This window comes from Drosophila gunungcola (genome assembly GCF_025200985.1).
Source record: "Drosophila gunungcola strain Sukarami chromosome 2R unlocalized genomic scaffold, Dgunungcola_SK_2 000004F, whole genome shotgun sequence".
Lineage (NCBI taxonomy): Eukaryota > Metazoa > Arthropoda > Insecta > Diptera > Drosophilidae > Drosophila > Drosophila gunungcola.
The window spans coordinates 5,066,154-5,091,806 of NW_026453167.1; the positions used below are offsets into that span (position 1 = coordinate 5,066,154).

General features: G+C 42.6%; 5 protein-coding genes and 1 non-coding gene across 7 annotated transcripts; 2 read left to right on the plus strand and 4 right to left on the minus strand.

The window, feature by feature from the left end:
- Nucleotides 1-289: 289 nt before the first annotated feature.
- On the minus strand, nt 290-2,769 carry LOC128254286 (H/ACA ribonucleoprotein complex subunit 4). The gene is made up of 6 exons (XM_052983228.1): nt 2,630-2,769; nt 2,200-2,568; nt 1,855-2,106; nt 1,397-1,671; nt 756-1,169; nt 290-694 (listed from the first exon to the last, which is right to left on the minus strand). Exons 1-6 carry the CDS (start codon nt 2,640-2,642, stop codon nt 473-475), a joined length of 1,545 nt encoding a protein of 514 aa, XP_052839188.1. The 5' UTR covers nt 2,643-2,769; the 3' UTR covers nt 290-472.
- LOC128254508 (small nucleolar RNA snoR639/H1) lies at nt 1,226-1,365 on the minus strand. Its single transcript, XR_008267559.1, has one exon. It is a non-coding gene; the product is annotated as a small nucleolar RNA snoR639/H1 (small nucleolar RNA).
- Nucleotides 2,770-3,193: 424 nt separating the features above from the next.
- On the plus strand, nt 3,194-3,890 carry LOC128254287 (28S ribosomal protein S17, mitochondrial). The gene is made up of 2 exons (XM_052983230.1): nt 3,194-3,394; nt 3,459-3,890. Exons 1-2 carry the CDS (start codon nt 3,287-3,289, stop codon nt 3,816-3,818), a joined length of 468 nt encoding a protein of 155 aa, XP_052839190.1. The 5' UTR covers nt 3,194-3,286; the 3' UTR covers nt 3,819-3,890.
- A 563-nt stretch (nt 3,891-4,453) lies between these two features.
- On the minus strand, nt 4,454-19,486 carry LOC128254285 (uncharacterized). Of its 2 annotated transcripts, none has more exons than XM_052983227.1 (9): nt 19,247-19,486; nt 15,465-15,550; nt 10,289-11,747; nt 8,604-9,243; nt 8,267-8,535; nt 6,413-7,535; nt 5,810-6,351; nt 4,873-5,092; nt 4,454-4,813 (listed from the first exon to the last, which is right to left on the minus strand). In XM_052983227.1, the coding sequence occupies exons 2-9, from the start codon at nt 15,490-15,492 to the stop codon at nt 4,733-4,735; spliced, it is 4,362 nt and encodes a 1,453-aa protein (XP_052839187.1). In that variant the 5' UTR covers nt 15,493-15,550; nt 19,247-19,486; the 3' UTR covers nt 4,454-4,732. The 2 variants fall into 2 exon arrangements, with proteins under 2 accessions (XP_052839187.1, XP_052839186.1); XM_052983226.1 differs by having other exon boundaries at nt 4,454-4,819.
- Nucleotides 19,487-21,657: 2,171 nt separating this feature from the next.
- Nucleotides 21,658-24,034, minus strand: LOC128253659 (RNA polymerase II-associated protein 3). The gene is made up of 6 exons (XM_052982252.1): nt 23,759-24,034; nt 23,438-23,706; nt 23,171-23,379; nt 22,266-22,948; nt 21,927-22,212; nt 21,658-21,871 (listed from the first exon to the last, which is right to left on the minus strand). Exons 1-6 carry the CDS (start codon nt 23,912-23,914, stop codon nt 21,780-21,782), a joined length of 1,695 nt encoding a protein of 564 aa, XP_052838212.1. The 5' UTR covers nt 23,915-24,034; the 3' UTR covers nt 21,658-21,779.
- A 40-nt stretch (nt 24,035-24,074) lies between these two features.
- LOC128253662 (dnaJ-like protein 60) lies at nt 24,075-25,590 on the plus strand. Its single transcript, XM_052982255.1, has 4 exons — nt 24,075-24,247; nt 24,308-24,419; nt 24,476-24,804; nt 25,370-25,590. The coding sequence occupies exons 1-4, from the start codon at nt 24,195-24,197 to the stop codon at nt 25,536-25,538; spliced, it is 663 nt and encodes a 220-aa protein (XP_052838215.1). The 5' UTR covers nt 24,075-24,194; the 3' UTR covers nt 25,539-25,590.
- The last annotated feature ends 63 nt before the right edge of the window (nt 25,591-25,653 follow it).

Consider the following 25,653-nt stretch of genomic DNA (forward strand, 5'->3'; position numbering starts at 1 on the left):
ACCTTTGAGTAGTTTTCCATGCTAAAAATAATAAAAGATAATTATTTCTTATGTCAAAAGTTGGTTAAAAACATGCGAAGTAGGTCAAATATGCTTTTTTTGCGTTATTTTTTCATGAGTTTCATTTTTAAGTTAGTTATGAAAGTTCTTGCTTTAAAGATAACGCAAGCAAAAGCAACATTGAAAGACACTTAAAAACATGGCTTTTTTAAACTCACCTTGCATTTGAGTAGACCTTTCTTACTGTAAAGCTAAAGAGAACTAAAAGAGCTTGAAAAACTAGCCAGACTTTTACAATAAAATATACAATTTATTGCATTGCGAATGTCACTTAAATGCATTTTTTAATTTGTATGCACTTCTACACATAAAAACTTGTACTTAAACTTAACAGCTAGCAAATTGGTAGGTGTCTCTACACAAAAACCGTAGAGTTCTCTATAAAACCTAATCCTATAGAAACATTCGATTTCTATTCCTGAGCTTCTTCTCTGTCCCTATCCTTATCCTTCTTCTTCTTCTTTTTCTTCTCCTTTTCTACTGGCTCTACATCGGCAGATGCCTCCTCCTCGGCAGCTGGGGCCTCCTCGTCGCCCTTGTGCTTCTTCTTTTTCTTCTTTTTGTCCTTGGAAGGAGTCTCCTCGGAGGCTGGGGCGGCCGCCGTTTCCTCAACACTGGAGGTGCTCAACTTGCGCTGGATAAATGGATTAAGTCAGTAAGAGATTGTCGAATGGAAAAAAAAAAAGATATCCTACCTTGCTGGCGTCACTGGAACCATTTGAGGGAGCAGTTTCTTGTGGAGCTCCCGCTGCGGGCTTTTTGGCATTGTAGTCCACATACCCGGTCAGCCACTCCTTAGGAGTGTTCTCATTGGGCCGGCCGAACTTGTCCAGCTTGCCGGCGGCAATGAGCGCCTTCTTGGCCGACGCCTTGGGGCCCAAGCCCCACTTGCGCGGATATGTGTCGCGCTCCATGATCACACGCTTGATCTTGGCCACCACACCATGGTCGCAGGACGACATGGTGGCTGTGGTCATCAGGGCAATGGCCAGGCAAATGGCCTCGCCCTTAGTGGTGCAAATGACGATCTCCTGATCGATCTCAATGCCATCCTCGTAGCGCAGGACACCGGGCAAGGTGATCTTGGCACCATAGCAAACGGCATTGACCTGGGGAACACCAAGTTGGTTAGTTGCCATCAAGTTTAGTATTTGAAAAGAAAAGATGTCGACCGAAATTTCTTTGTCAAGCGCGCAGGTTAAAAGCGCTGCCCCACATACACACATCAGCGACTTTACTGTTCCCAATCATAGTCACAGGTGCCCGTGGGGATTGCAGGCACCTGCCGGCTTAATATCATGGGGTATGCATTCAAATTCCCAGTGCCCCCACTCACCGAACTGTCCTTCATGATGATGCGCTTGTGGTTGACCAGCAGACCCTCCAGCGGCTTGATCACGCGTCGCAGCATAGACTCGTCCTTGTGGTTCTCGTACAGCCACATGGCGTCCAAAACGTCGTGCATGGTCACCATGCCGTCGCGCTCCGACTGAATACCCGAGCGGACGCGACGCAGCTCCAACATCTGGCCGCCGACGCCCAGGACGAGACCCAGATGGACGCACATGGTACGAATGTAGGAGCCGGCCTCGCAACTAACCCAAAAAACACCTAAGCACGTGAGTAGGCGGCAGTGGAGTAGAGAAAAAGACAATTGTTTAACACATACAATGTGCATTTGCGCGGGTGGGCAAATACTGGAGTTTCTATGAAATATATGCAGGCTGCATCCCTGCAGGACAAACTAATCCTGCAGCAAGGCACTAGCTCGTGGGTAATAAAAGCCAGACTCACCCATATTGCGACTCTCATCGTAGTCCAACAGCTTGCTGTCGTAGACAGTGCGCACTCGCAGCTGTCGCTTTACGGCGGAGATGAGCGGAGGACGCTGGAAGAGGGCGCCGCGAAGCTTCTCCAGACCCTGGCGCACCTTGGCCACCGACTCCACGGCTCCGTGGAGCTTGAAGATAGCCACGTACTCCTTGCCAGCGCTCTGCTGCGACTTGACCAGCCGGGTGGCCCTGTCGATGCAGACAATCAAGCAACCTGCCAGAAAAAAAAACAAAAAGAAAAAAACACGCGGCCACACATTGAGGTTAGGTTTTGATTGGGGGGAGGGAAACACGCGCTGCCACCTACCCGTCACTTTGGGATCCAGCGTGCCGGAGTGGCCCGTCTTCTCCACCTTGAGGATCTTCTTGATCCAAGCCACCACCTCGTGGGAGCTGGGGTTCGACGGCTTGTCCAGATTGATGAAGCCCGTCTTCATGTACTCCTTGATGTCGCGGTTCAGGGGCGAGGATCCGTGGGCCAGTGGCGTGTAGTGGTTGGAGCGGATGTTCAGCTTGTCGAAGTTCTTGAGCAGGAGCGGCCATTGCGAGGTGTCCAGCTGGGCAATCTTGGAGGAGGGCTTGATCTGGAAGTTGCCCTCCTTCTGCAGCGTACCGATGTCATCGCCGTCCACGGGCTCCTCCTTGACCTTCTTCTTTTTCTTCTCCTTGCGTACCTCTGCGGGCAGATAATCCGTACAGTTGCAGTCCGCTTTTTATTCATCACACTCCGAACTTACCCACGTCGGCCATTATATCTGCTTTTGTCTGGGAAATCTGCTGATAGACGGAGCAAGCCTGCGCACGTGTTGCTTGCTGGGGAAAAATGGAAGAGAAAACACGTGGAGCGCGCGGTCTATCGATATGTTAGCGATGTACAGTTCGCGTAATCGATAGTTGCACACAGCAGTGCATCAAATGCAGCCATCGATATGTATACAAAAATCCGTTATCAGAAGCACCTTAGCGACATTATATACAGTTTAAAAAATGGAATTATTATTTATTATTTCTAATCAACTTTAGACCGAAATTTTGCTCAAAAATCAATTTATTGTTTGAGAAATCAATATTAGTGTCCAAAAAACCTTTATTTTGCTTATTCCTTCGATTAATTACTATATTAGATAAAATCTTTTAACGACATATCTTTGATTTTTAAATTTCGGAGGATCCTCTTAATAATTTAAGTTGTATAATTTATTTGAATAGTAGTTTAAACAAATTATAAAAGTTAATATTGCAGCCCTAGTCAAACACCTGCATCAGCTGTTCCTATCGATAGTTACCAGCTGTCTAAAATATAAGACGAGTAAACGCTTTGGTCACACTGGCTTATATCTCCTGCAACCGGTTGTTTATTTTTATAGAATCTTGAAATAAAATCCTTCAGGAACATGTCAAGGCGAGGACTTCTACTATTGGGCCAGTGCATGCCCTGCGTCAAGCAGAATGCCTCCAAGATACGTATTCGCCGCATGGAAATGGACAAGAATCTGAATATGGTAGGCAAAACATTGGCAATACCACGAAAAATTTAACCAATTCTGTTACCGTTTTCTCCTGCAGTACTTCAAAAAGGATGAGTTCTACTTTGCCCACGATCCGCAGAAGGTGTGCAAAACCGGGGATGTGGTCCTAATCCGGGAGCTGCCCGAGCGACTAACCCGCCTCATCACGCACAACGTGGAAAAGGTCGTCTATCCGCTGGGTGACATAACCGATCCAATGACTGGAAAGAAGGTGGTCGTGGGCAAGTACCGCGAGGACATCGAGATGGCCAATCAGCTGTTTGGAAAGTCGGAGAAGGCCTTCGACTACGACAAAGCTCCGCCTCGCGGTCGCCTCGAGGGAACCAAGGATTTCACGCACGGAGAGACCTACATCAAGTACCACGAGGATGGCAAGGATCAGCCCTTCGCCGTGTAGACCACCACCAGTCGATTATCTGTTAAGTTTCCCATTTGTTTGATAGTAAAGTGAACTAATTTCTCCTAGATACATATATGAACTTTCTTATTCAGGCCTCAGGAAACAAAATTGCACTTGAATTCTTAGAGAATAGTTAGAGAATTCATTAAATAGGACTATTTTGGTATTTTGACACTACTAGCTGTCATTCTTGTTAGTAAAATTCATTAAATTGTCCATGATAAGTCTAGATAATTTAATTGTTTGAGAATATTTCTTTAGCTTTTAAAAACTAGTTTATTAGTTTGCACAACCAATCAAAAACCTTAGGGCTAGATCTATCTCAAATCATGTTCTGTTTCTTTTCCCAACTAAACGACCAATGCTTAAAAACCTTGCTTTATATAAAAGAGAACTGGATAACAACTATAGGATTTAAATATGAACACTAAAAGCTGTGAACTATTATTTCTTTGGTCAAATTTATAATTAAAAATTCATGATCATGACTCTTTTGTTGAAAAAACATTTATTTATTTTCAATCAGCCACAAACATTTTGAAAATGTCATAAATCAAATAAGTACCATTTCTTTTCGAAATTGTTTTTGAATTTCACTCAAAACTTTCCATTTCCCAGCCACTAAAAGAACATTTTAAAAGATTTCTCTACATATTTTATTTAAATGGTCGATAATTGTTTTGCATTTATTAATGATTTGTTTTTTTTTTACGTATAAATGTATTCGTTTTAACTTCTGCTCGCTGATCAACAGTTTTAGTTTATATCATTTTCTCATTTTCCTAATTTAAACGAGTTATCCGTGTTGGGGGTGCCAGGACATATCCGCAACATTCAAACATGCAGTATTCACACATATGCGTAGATTTTTGGAGTTCAGATTCGATCCGTGTCATAAATTAAGCTGTAAACTAATCACAATCTCTTACGATTCTAAAGTTGTACTGGAGTATGGGGTTCGCCAGGTGAGCGCTGTCGTCGCAAAGTTTTTGCTGCAACTGAAAGAGTTGAGGAATCCCCGAAAAAGCTTTACACAATGCTGAACTCTCACCTGCTCCAAGTCGTGGCTGGCGCGGAGCATAAAGTCACGCAGGAAGTAGCCGCGGTCGGGTAGATCCAAAGCCAGGCTCAGCTTGTTCTTGCCCTGCTGCTTGAGGATCTTCACTCCGCTGGTGGGCGTGGCCTCATCATCTTCGTTCAGCTGGGCATTGGCACTGGGCTTGGCCTGGTCCTCGTCAATGCAGATGGACCACTGCAGCGGCTTGTTGGAGCTGTCGAAAGAATTATGGTTATTACTGCTTAACTTATCAAGAAAAAGTGTATTAGGTATGTCAATATATACAAAGCCGCGTTCTAAACTTAATTTTTTTTAAAATTATGAGAACAGAATTTAGCTTAGTTCAGACTAAGATTTTTTTAAAAATTGAAGGGCTGCTTAGAATCAAATGTTTACAAACTGTTTTTTTTCAGTGATAATCAATTGTGATTTAAAAAAAAATGTTTAACCTTTTTAGCTGTTAATAAGTTCATCGATTCCTTATTTGGCTAGACTAACCAGAAAAAAATTGATATTAACTGATGTTAAGACATCGGGTTATCCATATGCAAAACAGTATTCTGTATGGTGCATTTAATTTAAAAAAGATTTTTTTTGCTTTTTCCATAGTTTACACTTTTATAAATATCCTGTGAAAGCAATGGGATCGATATTTTGGAACTTTAATACAGCTTAATTCAGCTTCGCACTACATAGGAAAGATATATCTCCATATTTTTGTAAAAAAAAAACAATTTTAATATAAAGTTCAGAGAATACCTTACTTGTTTAAAAAACCTTAACATAATTCTATCTATCTCTTACAAAAAGTTTTTAAGAATGATTAGTTCACACTAGTTACACTAGTGCATGCTATATTGAACTTTAAAAAGTAGGATAACAACTGCCGACTTTATTGCATTTCCCCTAAAACATGGTGCAATACACGTACCTCAGATGGAGCTCCAGACTACTGGCCTGCAGGTATCGCGAGACGGGAACTATGTAGCTGACATTGAGGGAACTGCCCGAGGTGGGACAGAACTGCTCCACGTCGATGGTGTGGTTGTACTGGGCGGCCAGGACGCAGCTGGCCACGCTCCAGCAGTCCAGTTGGAAGGGCGGCAGCACCGTCTCTTCCGCCTTGGCACCTGATCCCTGATCCTGGGCAGAGGCGGAGGCGGAGGCAGCTTGCACCAGCTGGTAGACGGGATCGTCCTTGGCTGCGAGCACCGTCTCCGTGTCTTGGGGAAACTTCTTGGCCAGGGCATCGGTGCTGTGCGAACTTTTGCCCAAGAATCCTGGCTGGTTGGCCTCCAGAACGGCCGAGGTCTCATTGCCAACCACGGCGGCGGATTGCGGCTCTTGGATGTCCGGATCCTGGTCTTGCTCCTCAGCCGACTGCAGATCGTCCTCGACATGCTGCTCCTTCACATTGGCATCCACATTGTCCGGTTCGGGCTGCTTCGGAGGCAGTTCCTCGAAGCAAACGGACTGGAAGATAGCATGGCTATAACAAATTTTTAATGAGGATCACCTCAAAGCCAATCCTTACCTGACAATTATCGCTGACCGACTCATCCCCATTGCACTCAGCCGGCTGTCCAAAGAGCGGCGTCTTGAAGCTCCGCTGCCGGATCCACTCCAGACTCCGCTGGCTGGCCGACCGCCTGCCCACATTGGACTCCCTCAGCCCGGCTGCCTGGTACTCGAAGCCGTACACCCCGGTGATGGGGTTGTCCACGGACTCGTTGGTGTTGCTCAGGTTCTGCAGGTCCAGGGCATCCGGATTGTCGCTGCTGTTGCGCAGCGGAATGGCCGGCGGCGGAACGTCCAGAGCCTGGGCCAGCACACTCTGGACGCCGGACTCAGTGCTCACCTTGTTGGTGGTCAGGGCCAGGTTGGAAGTGGGTGGCGACACCGTCTTGTAGACGTGCGTGTAGACGGTGCCCGGGTTGAACTTGCGAATGGGATGGCCAGCGGCAGCGGGGGCACTGGAGTCGTAGGCATCGGAGGCGGGACTGGCGATGGTGCCCACCACCACGATGTGCTCGTCCAGCTTCAGCTGCGACGACTGCTTCAGCTGGGCATCGATGTCGATGGAGTTGTTCTCGAAGTCCTGCGGCAGGAGGATGGCCTGCGGCGGCTTCTCCGTGGAGGCCAGTGTCTCGTTGACGACAGCAGCTGCGGCTGAAGGAGTAGGAGTAGGGGTAGGAGGCGGCGGCGGAGGAGGGGGAGCAGGAGCAGGAGCCTTGGCCACGTGCAACTTCTGACCGGCCGCCTGACGCAGCACCTCCTGGGTGGGCGGCCACTTGCCCTTCTTGCTGTTGATGGTCTTGTTGCTGAACCGCGGCGCCGTCGTTGTGATCAGCACGTGCTTGGGACTCGGCTGGCCACTGGACACCTGCGGCTTGACCAACACCGCCGCCAGGTCCGCCGCCTCCTCCTCGGCCGGTCGGTATCCGGGCGGACGGGCCGTGCTGGTAATGGCGTACATCCGACCGGGCCACGTGCCGTTCGTCTTGTTCTTGAAGAGCGTGTGGAAGTAGTGCCGCTCCTCGTCGCTCAGGTGCGTCATCCCCGCCTCCGGGCGGAAGTGGCCGTTGCCGAAGATCTGGTAGTCCATCTGCTGCTGCTTGTTGTGCTCCACGAAGTACAGCGTGGACACCGCCGCCAGGCTTTAAAAAGACGGGGAAGGGAAATTATAGAGTGGTTATTCGTTAACTGAAGAAAAGCACTTTTCTGGGTATGTTATAAAATGGCCATAGAAAATTATAGAAAATTACGATACTTAATACAAATTCGATGGCTAGGGGGCCAAAAGTGCCAGCCTGGGTCACCTTTTTTTTTAAGCCAAAACGACACAAAACCGAGGACCATAATTTAAATGTAACATCAAATTAATAACTTTAATTTGACACTTTTACTTGTTAAATAATCACAGTGTGTTCTGAAACCAAAACAGTATACCCCTTTACTTTTTAATTGGATTATATATATAACATATACTTAAACTATATATATATATATATATTTGCTATAGAAATCACCTATTTTGTATTTAAATGCATACGCAAAAAAAAATCGATACATAGCCGTTTTATAGAATAATTAATTTTGTTATCATATACTTGCTATAGAAATTCATTGGAAAATTTTACATAACTTATATAGCCGTTTTATAGAATATTTGATTTTTGTAATAAAAAATTAAAGTTAAAAGCCCACAACCGGAGGTCGGGAACACCATGTTGCAAAGCCAGAAAGACCCACAATCCAAAATCATAATTTAATTTATCGTTAACCTGGTTTTTAAAACTTTTTATTAAAATATATATTTATAATACTCAAATTTCTTTTAATAGATTATGTTTTCTGAAGCTGAATGGGAAAATGTAACTCTACTCACCAGGCGGCCATAACGATGATCAGCAGGAAGATGACGATCTGCAGGGAGCGGCTGGAGCAGACCTCGTAGCCGTCCCGCCGACTGGCGAAGGGCTTGATGGCTCCTCGCTCCGGCAGGATGCAGCGCGGCTCCAGCAGGTCCTTGGCACGCAGTTGGTGGCTGCTTTGGCCAATGTTGGCACGTTCCAGGTGCTCGATGCGCGACTCCAGCGATCCCGTCACCTTGCACAGCTCCTTCACGGCTCCGATGTTCTCCATCAGAATGCGGTCCTTTGGTACGTATGTATAAAAGATGAAATTGAGTGGATGAACTGGATGGAATAAATGCAAACACCCACCTTATTGACCAGCAGAAAGTTCTCGATGACCCTTCCGTTGGGCAGCACCACGCTGCCAGCCTCTTGCACTGCATCGGGGATCACCTCGCGCACCTCCTGCGCAATCACGCCGGTGTCCTCGATCTCCCGCGTGTCGCTCTGCCGCCGGAGACCCGAGTGCACGGCGAACTCCGGCTCGTAGCGGTAGCGCACTATCCGGATCTTTTGCAGATTGCGCAGCTGCACCGACGTGTCCAGCTCGGCGATCTCCTGCTTGGCGCGACTGTCGCTCGGCTGGACAATGTGGCCGGACACCTTGAGGTTGCCATGGACCACCAGACTCTCGTCCGGCCGGTCCATATTGATGCCCACGCGACCCATGTGGACCACCGATTCCGGGGTCAGGCCACGCTGCCAACACAGATCCACGTCGGACTCGAATTGACCCGGATTCGAGGCACGGACGATGATCTTCTCGCTGCCGTGACTCACCACCGGAAAGTTGCCGGAAATGGTGTGCACATGGAGGCCCACGACCAGCTGGAAGAAGCGCTGCTCCGGATTGGGGCGACCCTTCTTGCGCATGTTGTTGTTCGTCGTCTCCGAAAAGTGCAGCCGGCCCACGGTGATCTTGCTCACGATGTGCTTCTGGAGATCGATGCTGCGGGTGGAATTGGAAAATGGTTAGTAACTCCATAGTAAACCAAAAATAATGAGTAAAATGCAGTGCAGAAGAGGTTTAAAACCAATTAAAAAGGTATTACAAAATTGGTTTCAATATTTTTAAAACTCCAATTGTGCCAAGTTTGTGTTTAAGGGCGATGTTTCCAGTACCTTTTCTTAAAAACTCTTTTGGGTGGTTTCAAACCTCCTAAAACCACTTCAACAAAACAATTGCTTTCCAATGTACATACATTGTTAAATCAAAATTTGGATTTCGAAATTTAATATTAAAATGAGCCGTTTATTTTTGAAATTGAATTGTAGAATTCATAAGTTGTTTTGTAAGTCAAGACATAACTTTTTCACAACTCCAATAAATTTTGTCATTCAATTTATTTAATATTTTATTCAATTAATGTTTAAATTAGCTAGGAGAATACCCCATATATAGTGTTCTGAACTTGTGAACTATTGGGAACCAGCAAGCAGCAAACTGGATCGTGATTATAGTATAATATATATATAATAGTAAATAATTAAAGCACCTAATTTCTTTGGAAATATGATATAATAATTAATTACTTATTTGTAAAAACAAAATAATAAATAAATTAAGTAAGAGCAAAAAATTAATATGGCTAATTTTGTTGTTAAATGCAGTAGCTCAGTTCTCTGGGCTATTATCATAATTTTATAACCTAGGCATTATTGACCTATTAAAATGAAATTGTAATATTTGTTTATCCTTGTCAAGTTCTTGTTTTTCTATGGGTACAAAATTATGGTTACCATTTAAAGTGAAGAAATCTAGAATTTACATACATATATCGACTTAAAGCATGTACATATTTTGCGCATTGGCTCTAAAGTTTATCACTCATACGTACTGTTGCGCAAGGTCTTAAATGGTTTGGTTTTTAATTAGATTTATTTTGCACCAATATCTACTATTTAAAAGCGTGAGCAAAGTTCCTTTTAAAAAACCGCCGTAGTATACATACATACATATTAAATTTATTCTTCCAGTGAAATGATCTACTCACGGTACGGGATAGAAGGCCTTCTTGGAGCGATCCGACTGGCTCTGCTCCACGCGGATCGTCTGGTTGGGCGCCTCGAACTTGACGCCGTAGAAATGCAAGTGGAAGGATTTGATTTTCTCGAAGCCGGACGGTGTCTTCACGAATTTGGCATCGCCCTGGAGGCGCGCATGGCAAGTAACCTGGAAGTGGTTCTTCTTCTGGCACACGTACGCGTCGTCCGAGACGCTGAAGTTGAAGCCCTTGTCCGCGTCCACGCGGTAGTAGATCACAGACAGCTCCTGCAGGCTCTGGTCGAAGAGCTTGTGCCAGTTCTCCGGCTGGAAGCCGTTGAACCGGATGCACTGGCCCCCCGCCGGATCGCCAGCTTCGCTGCCCGATCCCGAACCCGATCCCGAACCGGATCCCGAACCGATGGCCACTCCGCCGCCGGGCTGTCCGTCCAGGCTGTTGTCCGTTTGCGAGTTCACGGCGGACAGGGCCGGCGAGACGGAGGCGGAGCAGTGGGAGGGCGCCGGAGTGGGCGTGGCCAAAGAGTGGTGGGAGGCGCGCAGGGGACTCATCTGCAGGCCCGCATCCACCTTGGGGGTGGGTGCAAAGTCTGGACAGTCCAGCTGCGTGGACATCTTGCGCTTGCGGGACAAGGAATGCACGGGCGTGGAGGGAGCGGACACACGATTGAGGGACAACTGGCTGGTGCCGATCACCTGGACGCGATCCAGTCCCAGGGCGGAGGTCAGAGTGCAGGTGGACAGGTTCTGATAGCTGCCGGCCGCATACAAGCCCGCACCACCCACCGCTCCATCGTTGTAGTAGAGCATCGGATCCTGGAGGATCCCATCCTGGTGATGGCTGGCAAACTGCTGCTCATTGATCTGGTGTTGATGATGCTGCTGCTGCTGCTGCTGTTGTTGCTGCTGATGCATCTGCTGCTGCTGCTGCTGGCACAGCAAGTTGCCCGGATTAATGATGAGTCCGGATTCGTGCTTGATCCGCACATCCGTCTGTGGAGCCGCAAAGTGATGCTGTTGCTGCTGCTGCTGCTGCGGCGGGGAGGCGTATTGGTCGAGGTCCGTTTGGAGCAGGTGCGCCTGGTGCTGCATGGGCGGCAGACCCGGATAGATGAGCTCCCGCCCCGACATCGCCATGCCATGGGCCTCGCCCAGCGGACTGTAGGCGGGCTGCGAGTCCGGCGGACTCTCCGGCAGCTGCGGATGCACGTGGCTTTGGGCCTGCGTCGCCACCGGCGTACTGCCCACGCGTCCGCATCCACCCATTTGGGAGTGGGTGTCCAGGCCATTCATGGGCGGTGTGTGCGGCGACTCCATGTGGGCGGGCACCCCTCCTGCTCCGGACAGGTGACCATTGTGGCCCAGCTGGATGCTGTCGTCGAGGGCTCCTTGCATCAACAGATCCAGATTGTCCATGCCATCGCCATTTATGCCGTCCAGATCTTGCGGAGCTGTAAGAACAGGAAGTAAGGTAATTACTAAAAGGTCTTGTAAGCACTGGCTTAAACAATCATATTATATTAATAAACTAATTTATTAATTAAATACTTTGTGAGAGATAGGAATGTGAAATAAACTGACCAAAGCAACCTATTGAATTAATAAACTAATTTTTACATATTTTTATGTGACATTATATGTGAAAGGATATATGAAGTAATTAATTACCAATATATAAATTTTATAACTCTAACATGAATTGCAATTAACAATAAAAATAAGTTTGTAAAATAAATATATTTGCTGTAATAAATTTCTTTATACAATTTAAATTTATTTTATTTGTAAATTATGCTTGGCATAAGCAGATTTAAAAAAATCTTGCTTTTCAATTACTGAATTTAGCACTAATTAAACAAATTAAAATAAAATATTTTTAGCATAGTAGTTTACATATATACTATCTTTACCTCAAATTAAAATTAAATCTTTCATTATATTATGAAGCTAAAAAACATTTAAATTCTGTAGACATTGAACAGATGTATACATTTTGGTGGCTATATTATTTTTCAAATTAATAGATGGTTAGTCTACCACAAAGGTATTGCTGGGGATCGAGTGTGATAAATACATGGTCTCCGGTTGACATTAAATTCCTTAAGAGAGAGCCAGTACAGGTGTGCACTTGCCACAAAGCTAAAAGGATCTCAAATAGAATTCTTTTCCGTAGAAATATACAAATTGAATATTCCCCTGTAAAAACAATAAACCAATTAAGTCGGAAAAAAGCTACTCTGCTACGTAATTGGTGAGTAAACATTGACATCCAATAGTGAAATGTAGGCAAACAATGTTTTATTATCTTTCGAAGTAGAGCAAAGTCCGGGAATCGCAGGCGACGCGGACTGCAAATCATAATACCAGAAAAACATTTCATTTATTGAGAAATAGTAGAAATATCGCACGTTTCTGTGGGGGCGTTTACCATAGCCGTAGATAATTACGGTTGAAAAAAACAGATCCGGGGCACTGAATACTGAAAACGGAAAACAGAAAACAGAAAACTGAAAACTGGAAGCAACCCGCCTGATGATAAGCCCTGAAATTCCCGCTCTGTTTGATCGATAAATGGCCAAATAAATTGTTGACGTGCCGAATGCAAATTGTTGTGTAATTTATGCAGGCTGCTTTGGGCGGATTATTATTATTACTATGTTAGCATTTACCATTCAAAGTCTTGGGGTAGTCCATAATTAATTTGTCGCTTGTCACCGAATTGTTCGCGGGGATTCAAGTCAGCAGGACTTCCGAATCCGAAACTTTTTCAACGCGAACGCCTCGCAACTTGGCCCAAACGAATCGCACTGATGGCCAAGTTACTTGCTGCTGACTGCCAGCATCCATGGAAACGAAATGGAAAAATGGAAAAAATGGAGTTTCGATTTCAGTAACCCCCCCGGTTTTGGATGCATTCTGCTGCTGCTGCTGCTGCTGCTGCTGCTGCAGCTCCGTTTCGAGCTGAGAAAATAATTATCTAACGCACGTATGAGCGAGCATACGGTTGATGCACTCTTCACAACTCGCTGAGCAGTGAAAATGGCTCGAAAACAAGCAGATACTAATAATCAAACTATAAAACTGAAACTGAACTGAACTGAAACAGAAGAGCGAGTCCAATCGGCATGGTAACCAACCGAAAGCGCCGATGAAAACGAAACCTAATTGCTTGGAATAAATATAATAATGGGAGCCCTCGAATCAGCGAAACTTCAGGAGTAGCAGCAGCAGCAGATCATCGTCATTTTTCAGGGTCTTCGGGAATCGCGCAGCTACTGTTTATGCAATTGTTCTCCGATATAATATTTTTACAAATGCTTTCGTAGTACTCCGCATGCCCCTGTTTAATCACTGCAAAACTGTTTCCCCAATCTCAGAAGTTCGCGAATTGCCAGCAATTTGACACTCTTTATTATTATTTTTGTTTAGTCACTGGGCGAAACGTCGCGATACGTCGGATGTGGATTGGAAATATCTGAGCACTGACTGCGGCCAGCGAAATCATAGCCGGAGTGCAAATATTTGGGCTTCCGTCCCCCGATGTCGGGGTTATTGATCAAACAACCTGCTCGTTTCGTGTGCCGCACAAGTGGCATGCAAATCCCAGCCAGTCGGAGCGAAATTGTATGGAAAAATATATTAAACGATTCCAGCTATCATATATCCTGATTGTCTCATTCTGGGTCTGTCCCTGTCTGTGTTGGTGTTTGAGATGCAGAACTTTGGACGGACGAACCTTTACCAATTCAATTTCGAATACCCTTGCTTTCATTTAGAAGTAAATAAAGTATTTTATTTAATTTTTAGGATGGCTCAGCTTTATTTTCATTTTTACATTAACTATAGTTATAGTATACCTAATTTCGAATTATTTATTTGCTTTTAGATATTTTATAAAAAACGTAACATATGCTTAAAACAGAATATGGTGAGCAAATTAATTTTCTTTTTCAATTTATTGACAAATTTTTAAGCGGCTTTAGTTAAATATTATTTTTTGTGGTAAGATGTTAAGAACTAATAAACAGAAAAGTGCTGCCTATCTGTAAACGTACGTTTTGCCATTTTAATTTGCTGGTGATAATTGTACTTCTTTTTTAACTTTAAAGATTTCCAAATGGATGCATGGATATTGTATTTAGATAATTTATTGAGTGAAAGATATTTACTGTTTAATTTTGTAAGGGAGAAATTTGTTTGTTAAAACGGTATGCGTCGAACATAAAAATCTAGAACTAACAGTTTGGGGGGATTTTATATTTTTTTTTACGAAACTAATGAAGAATATGTTTTGATTAAATTCAGTCAGAAGTTTGCAACGCAGTGAAGGAGACGTTTCCGACCCTATAAAGTATATATTCTTGATCAGCATCACTAGTAGAGTCGATCTAGCCATGTCCGTCTGTCCGTCTGTCCGTCTGTCCGTCCGTTTATATGCAAACTAGTCTCTCAGTTTTAAAGCTATCTGCATGAAACTTTCCCAAAAGTTGTCTTTCTATTGCAGGTAGTATATAAGTCGGAACGAGCCGGATCGGACGACTATAGCATATAGCTCCCATAGGAACAATCGGAAAAATAAATGAAAAAAAATTATAACTTTTCTGTTTTTATTTTTTTGTTTAGTTCTTCGACATTTAGTAATGGTTAAATATTTCCGATTTACGGATTAAATTTCATCAAAGTCGTACGACTATATCATATAGCTCTCATAGGAACAATCGGAAAAATAAATGAAAAAAATTATAACTTTTCTGTTTTTAATTTTTGTTTAGTTCTTCGACATATAGCAATGGTTAAATATTTCAGAATTGTTTAAAATTAGTTTAGTTTTGTTTAAAATAGTCTAACCAAGTTTTATTGATTTCCTCTTTAAGCCATTTGCTAATTGGTATAACTTGTTTCAAACATTTTTTGTGCAACCTATTAACATAAGTGTGCCCTTTCGGGTTTAGAGTATTTGAAAGAATCGGATGGCCCTTTCCCCTGTTATGTCTATTTTCGGTTCCACTTTGGTTGTCAATGACGAGGAGAGTTGAGCCAGCCTTCAACGGGGCCACTGCAAGGACCCCATTTGAATTTGAATTGTTTATCCTTGCCGAAAATATGTGCATAAACACTTGTGGTAATTGAATGGATTTGCCTTTGGGATTGTTGTCTTTTGTACTTACAGAGCTGTTCCAAGAAATCAAGGTCCATATTCGAGTCACTTCAGAAGCATCCTGTCTACGTGGCTACAACATGACTGGTGATCGGTCTGCAAAGAATTAGAGATATGTGCCATGAGCTGCCGGTTTCGCGTCTTCAAAATTCAAATGCCATCTGTGGACTGGCATTTAAGAAATGTTGAAATTAAAATGAACAATTAGATTAACCTTATCAGGCATTTAATAAGTGGAACAGCCCAGTTTTTTTTGTTTTTTGTAACATTTCATTGTTCTGAAGAAATAAGGTTTCCTGTCAAGATCAAACACACAATTCTTTATAATTCCGAGCAATTAAAAGTCTCTTATTAAAGTGCGGTTTTTGTATTATTTTTTATCCAGCGATAAGTGCTCAAAAATAGTAAAGAATTCCGTCGAAAGTTCTCTTTTCTCTATATATTTGCTTAACACAGGAAGTTTAACGCTTAAATCTACCAAAATTTCAAGAAGGAATGCACTGAAGGTTAGCCGCTAGTGGCTTCAAAAATATGACGAATTTCTAGAAAGGTTTCTATATCCGAATGCTGCTTTGTTGAGTAAAATTGGTCTTGTAGTTTTGTTAAGTTATAAAACAAGTATAATTCAACATTTTTCAAAAATTTAATTTTCAAAATGGCTGCTACATCTTTCGAATATTTCATTGCTTAGTTAATATCAGTGTCTTGAAGCAATTTTATTATTTTATATCTATGCATCTTTTTTTATAAAAGAAAAACACTTTTAAGGGAAGTACACTTTTCCTTAAGCCATTTAACTTTTTAAGTTGTGTAATCCTTAAAAACGTGGCCTTAGAAACAAGGGAATTAAGAATTGCATAGTAGTTCTGAACAGACGTTTCCGCTTAGCCGCATATAACGCACTGTACACAAATCAAGTTATACGATTTTTCCCATATTCTCAGCTTAAAATTATGAGATTTAAACAATTTATTAAAAAATAAACTATTGATGAAAAAAACAAGCTTCAAGAGAAAACTCTCCTCAAAGTCAAATATCTTTATAATACCGCATGCAAATATAAGTTGCTTTGAACACAACATATTGGCATATTTGTATATAGATTAATATATGATATCTCTGAAGTCTGGCGTCGGAGCAATGCAAAAAAATACACTCAAGTGGCGGATAAGTAAGTCGCGATTTCAACGGCAACTTTGCGACGTCTGAGCTGCTTTATCCGCTTTTAAACGGGGGCCACAAAACGACACGATTTCATCCGATGTGCAGCAGCAACTAATTTGCATCGAAATCAACACGTGACACTCGCTTTGCAGTGAATAAAAATAACATAAATGACACATCGCGGAGTTATTTAGCAATGCAAATAAATATCTGGGGCCACAGCATGGAATTCAATCGCATATAAGCCAAAATGTATGCTACGAAAGGTGGTTCGGCACACATGGCGTATACGCGATGACAAGGGATCTGCGAAATAGACCACTTTTGAGTGGAAAATACGTGGTTTTCGATTTTGTAATAGACTTTGGCCAGCCTTGGATCGATTTTAACTCTTCCCTTATGCGCTGCGAATAGTCGCTGATGGCTGAAAGTGGTTTCTGAAGCGAGACTTTGCCTCCGCTTTGTCATGTCTGTTTCGTCGCAATGATTTTGATTGAATTAACGCCTTGGCTTTCATATACATACACATATGTGTACTTCGCCTGGGGCTGTTTGCCCGTCGGATAAAGAACGCTTCCTCCTATAATAATATAATGAAATGCTCAAGTGATTTGATTTAGTCCGGCGGCAGGGCAACTAAAAATAAACCCAACCAAAAAAAACCAGACTCACGATCGTGCCGCGAGTTTCACTTGAAGACGTCTGAGGAAAACAAAAACCTGTAGTTGTCCGCTGGCCATTGATTTGTTGTTCGCCGCTGTTTCTATTACGAAGTCGGAAGTTAATAACTTTGGTTATTTGATTTTGCAGGGCGCTTGACTTCTTTTGTGGCTTTAACCTCATCCTTGAGGCTTTGACTTTTGGGGGGGCTTTAGCTTTGGCTTTGGCATTCGCAAAATTGGCTGGCTCATCATGGCGGGCATCATTTAGCGTTTTATTAGCATTTCAATAAATCCACCGAGACCATACTGTACGACATCTCGCGCTCTCAAATCTCAAATGGCGTGCGGCGGTTCGAAAAAAACACGATTGCACGTAAGCAACAATCAAATTGAGCCATAAATATGAATAAATTGTATTTTGTTTTTGTGCTAATTGCCGCTGGCATGGGATTCACTGAGCCAACAAGTCAATTATGGCTAGTACACCAACTCAACTCTTGGGCCGAGCCGAAATCTGAACCCATGACTTAAATTTGGCCAGCGAGCTCAGCCCAAAATCCAGATGAGATTATCAAGATGTTTGGCAAAGGCGTCAATAATCAAGGGAATTAGCACCAACTGCCTAACTATATGGCCAAATAGCGGGGCAGTGATCGAGCCCAAAGACATATATTTCATCAGATCTAGACGGAAGTGCGTCACATAAAATATGACTCAAGGAGTGATAACCTTTTTGCATTCGATTTCAAAAATGTAACGAGCTTCTCTTAGGATTCAATTTGAATTGCAAATTAAGCGGATGTTAGAAAAGAAAGTCGAGGCGAGTCGAGACTTGGCCAGGAATGGAATATTCCATTTGTTATTGATCGCATATTTAGCATCTTTTTCGGACTTCGGTTTCCAGTTAAACGGATCCCAAACCCCTCCCCCGCCCATTAGCGCTTAAATAAACTATGCTAAACAGCTTTCAGAGCTGAGCTGCGCTGAGGTGGCTTCTTCTTAGCCATCTAGATTGTTATTTATAAGTATAGCCGCGCGTTTTTGCCTGATGTTTTGTTTCTTTTCTGATTTTTTCTCGGCTTTTACATATTATTGCCGCCACAATTGGGAACAGGGGGTTTGAAAAGAGGGGTTTGCCATTTGCTGTTGCTCTTTCTGTTTTTTTTCTGTTACTTTTGCTGGTGCTCGAAAACTTAACCAACCGGTTGACTTTTATGTCTTGGACCGATGCTGTTGTTGTGAGCGTCTTTTTGGGCTATGGGACACGTTTTTGCTGTTTGCCGTTTGCTGGTTTGCCTTTATTTTGCTTGATCTTTTTTTATTTATTTTTATTTGATTTTTTTTTGATTTTTTTGCGCTTGGCACAGGTTGAGACAAAGATCGTAGTAATCTTCAAGTGGTTTGGGGGCCCGAGAGCATAGCGATCGAACTAAAACCAATGAAATGAAGACGTGCACTTGGCGACGGCAGAAAAACAAAGCCGACGGAACAATCACAAAAAAATAATAAATAATGCAGAAAAAAAAAACGCCTGTTTTTGCCGCATTCTTCTGGCCGACAGAGAGTTGTTATTGTTGTGGCCGCTAAATGAAAGGTGAACTACGGCTATTTGATTTTCCAACGCTTTTGTTTTTTGCTGTGGGAGGCTGGGCGGGCGGCGGGCCCATTGTTTTAGCCCGATTCTTCTTTATGGATTTGACAAAATTGGGGGGGTTACGTATACGCCGCACTGGCTGCTACCAACACACATTTGCACCTCAGTGAAATCGTTTTTCACATGTTTAACTGGCTTTAAAACAGAATTTGCGTAATTTCCAGTTGTACACTTCTAGTATAGCCATCAAATGTTGTTTTAAGCATTTGATCACTCCGCGGGGGCTTTTTTTCGTTAATAAAATCTTAGTTAAACTAAAGTCGGCTTTAAATTAGTTGCACACACACACACTCTCGCACAATGGTCACTTACACTTGCACAAATCGCCGTTACTTTGATTGTTTACGAATTTGTTGCTTTATTGTGTCGTCTGTCGTTTTTTTTTTCTTTTTCGTATTTATTTAGTATTTCACGCTCCGTGTATAGTCGATGCAAAAGTGCTCCCAAGATCGCGGATCCCTCGACTCTCCCCGACTAACCGCGATTTTCTCACGGCGGAGCGACTATATCTATATCCAAGTCGGTTGGACTGCTAAGCTCAACTAACCGAGCGTCGTGTGCTCTGCAGCTCGGCTCGCTCCCCATACCATTCCGCTCCGACTCTCTCCCGAAAAGCGGTGGAAAACCCGCTCTGGCCGATCAAGCGGGGCTTACGATCGGGGTTGCCACTGTGCCCGCAGAGCGGTGCAACGGCACATTTAATGGATTAAAAAATATTGTTTAATTTTTAACTCTGTTTTAAAATAATTCATATGATTTGTTTTATAATTATCTAGCTGCGACTGCTCCAGCAGATCGGCGATACCATTAACAGAGTAACCGAAAATTAGTGAGTTGATTTTTAATTAAAAAAAAAAAACGTAATAAAATGTTGTCCAAGTTGGTAAATAAAACGAAAAACTAATCTTTCTAAGTCCCACCGGCATCTCTAAAGCTTCAAAAATGTAAAATATTAATATTAAATTTATTGCTTTGTATTAAAAATAATTTACTTTTCTAATTAACTTATATATATGCCACTGCGCTTGCCGATTTTTGCAGAGTTATCAAAAGCAATTAATATTATGTCCAATTTACATCTTAGTTTGTTAATTTATACTAATCTAACTAACTCTGCTTTTGCAATGGTAATAAAATAAAGTCCAATCTATACCTTAATCTTTATAAAAACAAATTGATTGCTAATGAACTAATCTTTTTGGCGTTGCTCTTGGTACAAGGAATTAATAAAAAATGTTGAAGCTATATTTGAATTTTATTTTTTTTTAGAAAACACAAATTTTTTATTTAGGTAAAACATAAAAATGAATTAATCAAGCTAAAAGCACTAAGCTATAAAGAAATTTGCTTATCATACAATTAAAATTACGACCTTTATAATTACGTGCATTTTTTTGAAATTGAATCCAATGGAATAATTATTTTTATCTTACCAATAATTGATTTAGGAAATTTATAAAGCTTTAATTTATTAAATTTTAATTTTGACTTTTTCATATTGGCTTATTTATTCACTGATATTAGTTTTATTTTGTTATAGTTCTTGTTGCCAATTTAAATAATAAACAAAAAATTAAAAAAAAAGTCATACGCAAAAATAAAACTATAGTTTAAAAGGATTGTTTAAGTGGTTTTGAAAAATCTTAGCGAATAATGCATTTAAGCATACTTAGAATTTTAGCAACTTGTTTTTAAATATAAATCGATCTGCCTTTTTTTTTTTAAATAAAGTAACTTAAGCAAAATTATCACTTAATTTTCGTCCTCAATTAAATAAATTTAAAACCTTGAAAACATTCCAGAATGCGAAAGTGTGACGAACTAATGTTTCGCTTTAAACTAAAACTGACATACAATTTTAAATCAACAAAACCCTTCAGAGATAAAAACTTGATTTTCTGGTGCAGTTGGACTCCTTTACACAAAAAATTATACTTCAAATTGTAATAAACGTTTTTCCCCGTTTTCATGCCTGTTTAATTTTTATCTCTGGTTCTGGATATAATGTAATATTAATAATCTGTAAAATTTAGTAGAGTACTGAAGATACCCTGATACCCTGTAGACTTAGTATTCCTTTGGATCCACCACGGCTTGCAGCTTTCCGGGGGCCAAGTGGTGCGGCAACCCTGGTCAAACCGCTCTCGCGACGAGAAATTGATAAATCGCAGCCAGCGTTTGTTAAGAAAAAATGTAAATTAAATTATAACTAGCGTCGCCAACAATGGGATTAAGTAAAACCCGGCCCCTGTGCTTAGTGCACCAGCTCTCACGCAATTAGCGTACCGCCTGGGCCCCTTGGCCCGCGATTCTCTGCGGGATCGGGCTGGTGCTGCCCGGTTTGTGCCCCTCTACCCGACCTCAAGTCGCCTCCTCCGGCGGGTGTCGCTGTAATGATATGTGCGCGGATCGGATCCCCCGAATGATCAGCGCTTCCAACTTAACGTCGCTTAATGGAGTTGTTGTTCTTGCTGGAAGGCCCATTTTAGGTGGCTTCGCAGATTGAATTAATCCACTGATTTATGTAAATTACACTAATTCGTATTACTCAATTGGTTATTCAATATTCATGGTCTGGCAGAGCAAGAACGGTTTTGTTTGCTCAAATGCTATTCTGCATATTGAATATTGGGTTTATACTGACTTCAAAGATGAGTCACATGACTGAGAAACATGACAACTAGCGTAACTAATGCCCATCCAAGCCAAAAAAACAAATACACTTCGCATTCTTTGTAACATATTGGGGATCCTATTAACACATCCTCTCTATATTTGTAATGTTTGTTTTTGAGCTAACAATTTGAAGCAACATAAGTACATTTAAACTTGAAACATTGGGGTTTTAGGCCACCTCGTAGTCCTTCGATAGCTTATCCAGCACAGCCGGATTTTTGTTGGGCCAGTTCTTGATGGCATTGAAAATAGATTTAACCACTGAAAATAAAGTTAAGTTATACATTTACTGATAAAGTAGATAGGCAGTACTTACCCTTCTTCTCCTCCGCTGACATGAACATGGCCAAAATGGTGAATTGATCATTTTTGCTGACCTCCTGAAGGACAGCTGCCGTGGTTGGCTCCTTATTTGGTACATAATATTCCTGAACGGTGCGCAGCAGTCCCGCAAATGTATCCGAATCGAAACCTGCTCCCAGGATCTTGCACAGATTCGACACATTAATGGATTTTAAATACTGGTACTTCTGAGGAGCACTCAGCTCCTTCCAGGTGACATGAAACTGAGCTGTGCCCGTAGGCGCAGGCGGCACAGAGGGCTAAAACAATATTGGTTAGATACTAGCTTAGTTTTCGCTACAAGTGAACTCACATCCAACGGACTGGCTGGCATTTCGTTGTTCTTTAAATTTGGGTCGACCTTTTCAGTTTGAATTGAGTTGACTGTTGCCGCCTTGTCTTCTGTGCTGGATTTTTCGGATTTTTTTGGTGGGGAGACGGGACCCTGAACTTTGGGCACCTCGACTGCCACTTTAATGGGTACACTTGTTACAGTTTCCTTCTCGACTTCTGCCTTATTTTTTGCATCCTTCTTAGTTTCCTTGGACACCGCCTCGACTGGATCCTCTTTGGGTGAACTCTGTTTGGTTTCCTTCTCGACTTCTGTCTTATTTTTTGTATCCTTCTTATTTTCCTGGGATACCGCCTCGACTGAATCTGCTTTGGGTGAAGTCTGTTTGGATTCCTTCTTTGCTTCTTTGGGGGCCTCAACAATTGACTGAGCTTTGGGTGCACTGGGCTTTACTTGATCCTGCTTTACATCCGCCTTCTTGACCTCCTCGAATGCCCCACAACTGCTATTGAAAATCTTGTCTATGTCCTCATCTGAGATGCGAAGTTTGTTGGTGTCAACGCTGTTGCCACGAGGAGATACCACATCCACAATGGGCACACGGCGCATAGCCTTTTTGGAGCGCTTATAAACTGGCTTCTCAAAGGGCAAGATGTCAATCAAGCCAGGACGATCGGGATTGAAGTTTGGCCCGCTTTTGGTGGCTGAAAGAATAACAAGGAATATAAGTAAGTATTTGGCAAGTTGTTTGTTAATTAACTAACAAAAGCCATAGCTCTGTAATAAAACTGATTACATTTTTGTATGGTTACCTATAAGTAGTAATAATTAACACAAGAAGAAGAAACCAATCATTCTTAATCAGATTTGTTCTTTAAAAACAAGAAGTAACAGCAGTAAGTGAGCATTACTTTAACTATGCTCACCGTGCTTGCGCAGACATTCGTTGATCCTGGCCAGGCTCGTCTTGGCTTCGATGTTCTTGGGCTCGATGGCCAGCACGGTGGTGCAATCCTTGAGGGCTTCCATGTTGTTGCCCAAGGACTCGTTGGCCTGCATTCGCCGGTAGTAGGCCTTCACGCAGAGCTTGTCCAGCGCAATGGCGGCCTCACAGTCCTCCACGCACATTTCGAAACTACAAGGACATGTGGGCTTAGTTAAGAAGGTTCTAGAATATTCTAGGGTGGACCTACCGCTCCTGCTTGATGTAGCACAGGGCCCTGTTTATATAGTAAATAGGATCGTGGGGATAGGCGCCAATGGCCGCCGAGTAGGCTACAATGGCCTTGTCGTACTCCGCCTGCTTAACATAGGTGTTGCCTCGATCCTTGATGTCGTTGGCCTTCTTGTGCTGCCTGGCCACAGGATCCAGGGGCAGATCCTGCTTCTCCGTAGGAGTGCTGGCCGCCGAGCTGCTGGGGCTCTCCTTCTCCGACTTCCCGTGACTGCGCACTGGCAGGTTCTGCAACCAAAGGATTGTATTTCCCGAAATAATCAGGCCATTTTAAGCTCACCTTATTGGCGGCAGACGCCGGCGCCTTTTGCAGTTCCTTCTCCTTGCTCTTGATGTCCCTCTCCCAGGAGTACAGGTCCTTCACGGAGTTCTCGTAGTCCTTGGCATTCTGGCGCACCTGGCGCTGCAATTCGAAGGCCTTTTCTGCACCGCTCATGTTGCTTTCTTTGTCAATTAGTAATCAAAAAATATTGAATGCAATTTTTGTTATTTCTGTCGCTAGCGCTCACTAAAACGGTCCGGCAGCACTGCCTGGCTATCGATAGTTGCTGTTTCATTGGCCAGGGCTGCAAACTTGTTTTGGCTTGCTAACGGCGTTGCCAGGTCAAAAAGCCCTGGAAACAGCTGTTTTGTGTTTTTATATAGTTTGGAAATTTATAGCTCAAAATTATGGTTACTGCCACAGATAAACACAATTAACATTTACCTATATAACAATGCTGAGGCTGTGCTTTTCGACCCGTTCAGGAGGTGGCTCCTATAGGCGTAAGTAAGGACTCGCGCTGGTTGCACTATTGTTATGTAAAGTAAATATTTGCTCACTGCGCAGTTTTTCCCACGAAAAGCCCAAAAAACTGGAAACGCACTATGAAGTTTTGAATATACGCCACGATTGCAGCACCCAGGATGTTCGCAATGCCTTTGTCCAGCTCTCCAAGTTGGTGGGTATCTTTGAGTTAACTCCAAAAACCTGTTTAAACTATATATAAACCTATAGTATCATCCAGATGTCAAGAGCCATGCTGTGTGTCCCGAGAGAACAGCCCGATTTGTTCAGATTTCCGAGGCTTATAAGACCCTGATAAAACCGCAGAAGCGGCGGGATTACGATGACAGCCTGCTGTGGCAGCCAACCCGCTCGGATCGCAGTCCTGTGGGCGAAACCGTCGATCCCGGCCAGCCGTGGGATGTGAAGCCCAACTATGATCCCAATCCAGGACCCTACTATGGCATCCGGGGTCTCAAGAGGGTCTCCAACTGGCAGGTGGCCCTGGTTCTAATGGCCCTCGGAATTTTCGGAGCACTCTTTGGCTTCACCTCTGTTAGGTGAGTGTTTTACTTAAGGGGTTATCCCCATTTGCAGGGCCATCAAATTGGCTAGTTTCGGAATTTTTAAAATATATATGTGCATTTAAAAAATTTTCGTAATTTATTATTATTATATTAAAATATTTTGTAACTATGTAAAAACAAATGTGATAAGTACATTTTATTTTTTCTGATTTTTTTTTGTGGTGACCAAAAGTCTAAATCAAAATATATTTATAAACAATGTTTAATAACACCACATAAGCTCAGCAAAGGATTTTTAATCGAAGGGTTTTAACAAATATGAAGTTTTGACAAAATGGTTAACAATCAAACTTCTATTTTTCAACTTTTTCTGGAAATCTTTATTTATAAACATCCTTTTTTTAATTGAAAAAAAAAGAGTAAGCCTCTCAAATTTAAAAAAAAAAGATTTAGTAGTTTTTAAATTATTTTGGTCACCGCAAAAATGTAATTTCGAGAAAAGCCAGCTTAAAGTTTTAAGTTCCTTTCTTTCTATGCTCATAAACTTTATTAATTTTAAAAAATAAATTGAATTTTCACTTATGCCCGACATTTACAGGCACTCCTTTCACCTGAGTCGCCAGCTCCAGGACGAGATCTCCGCCGAGGCCAATTCCCACCATGCAGCCGTTGTGGCCGATGCCCAGAAATACGGCAACGAGGAGCAAGTGCGTCGCATGGTCGACCGCATGTCCCGGAGTCCCTTCAACCAGACGTCGGCTAAGTAGTCAACCACTTGCGTCATTGTTTTCGGCCAAATTAAACGTGAAAGCAAATAGATATTTTAAATACTTGTAGTTTTGGTTCAAGGCAAAGCAAACGAGTTAGCGTTTTACCAAAATG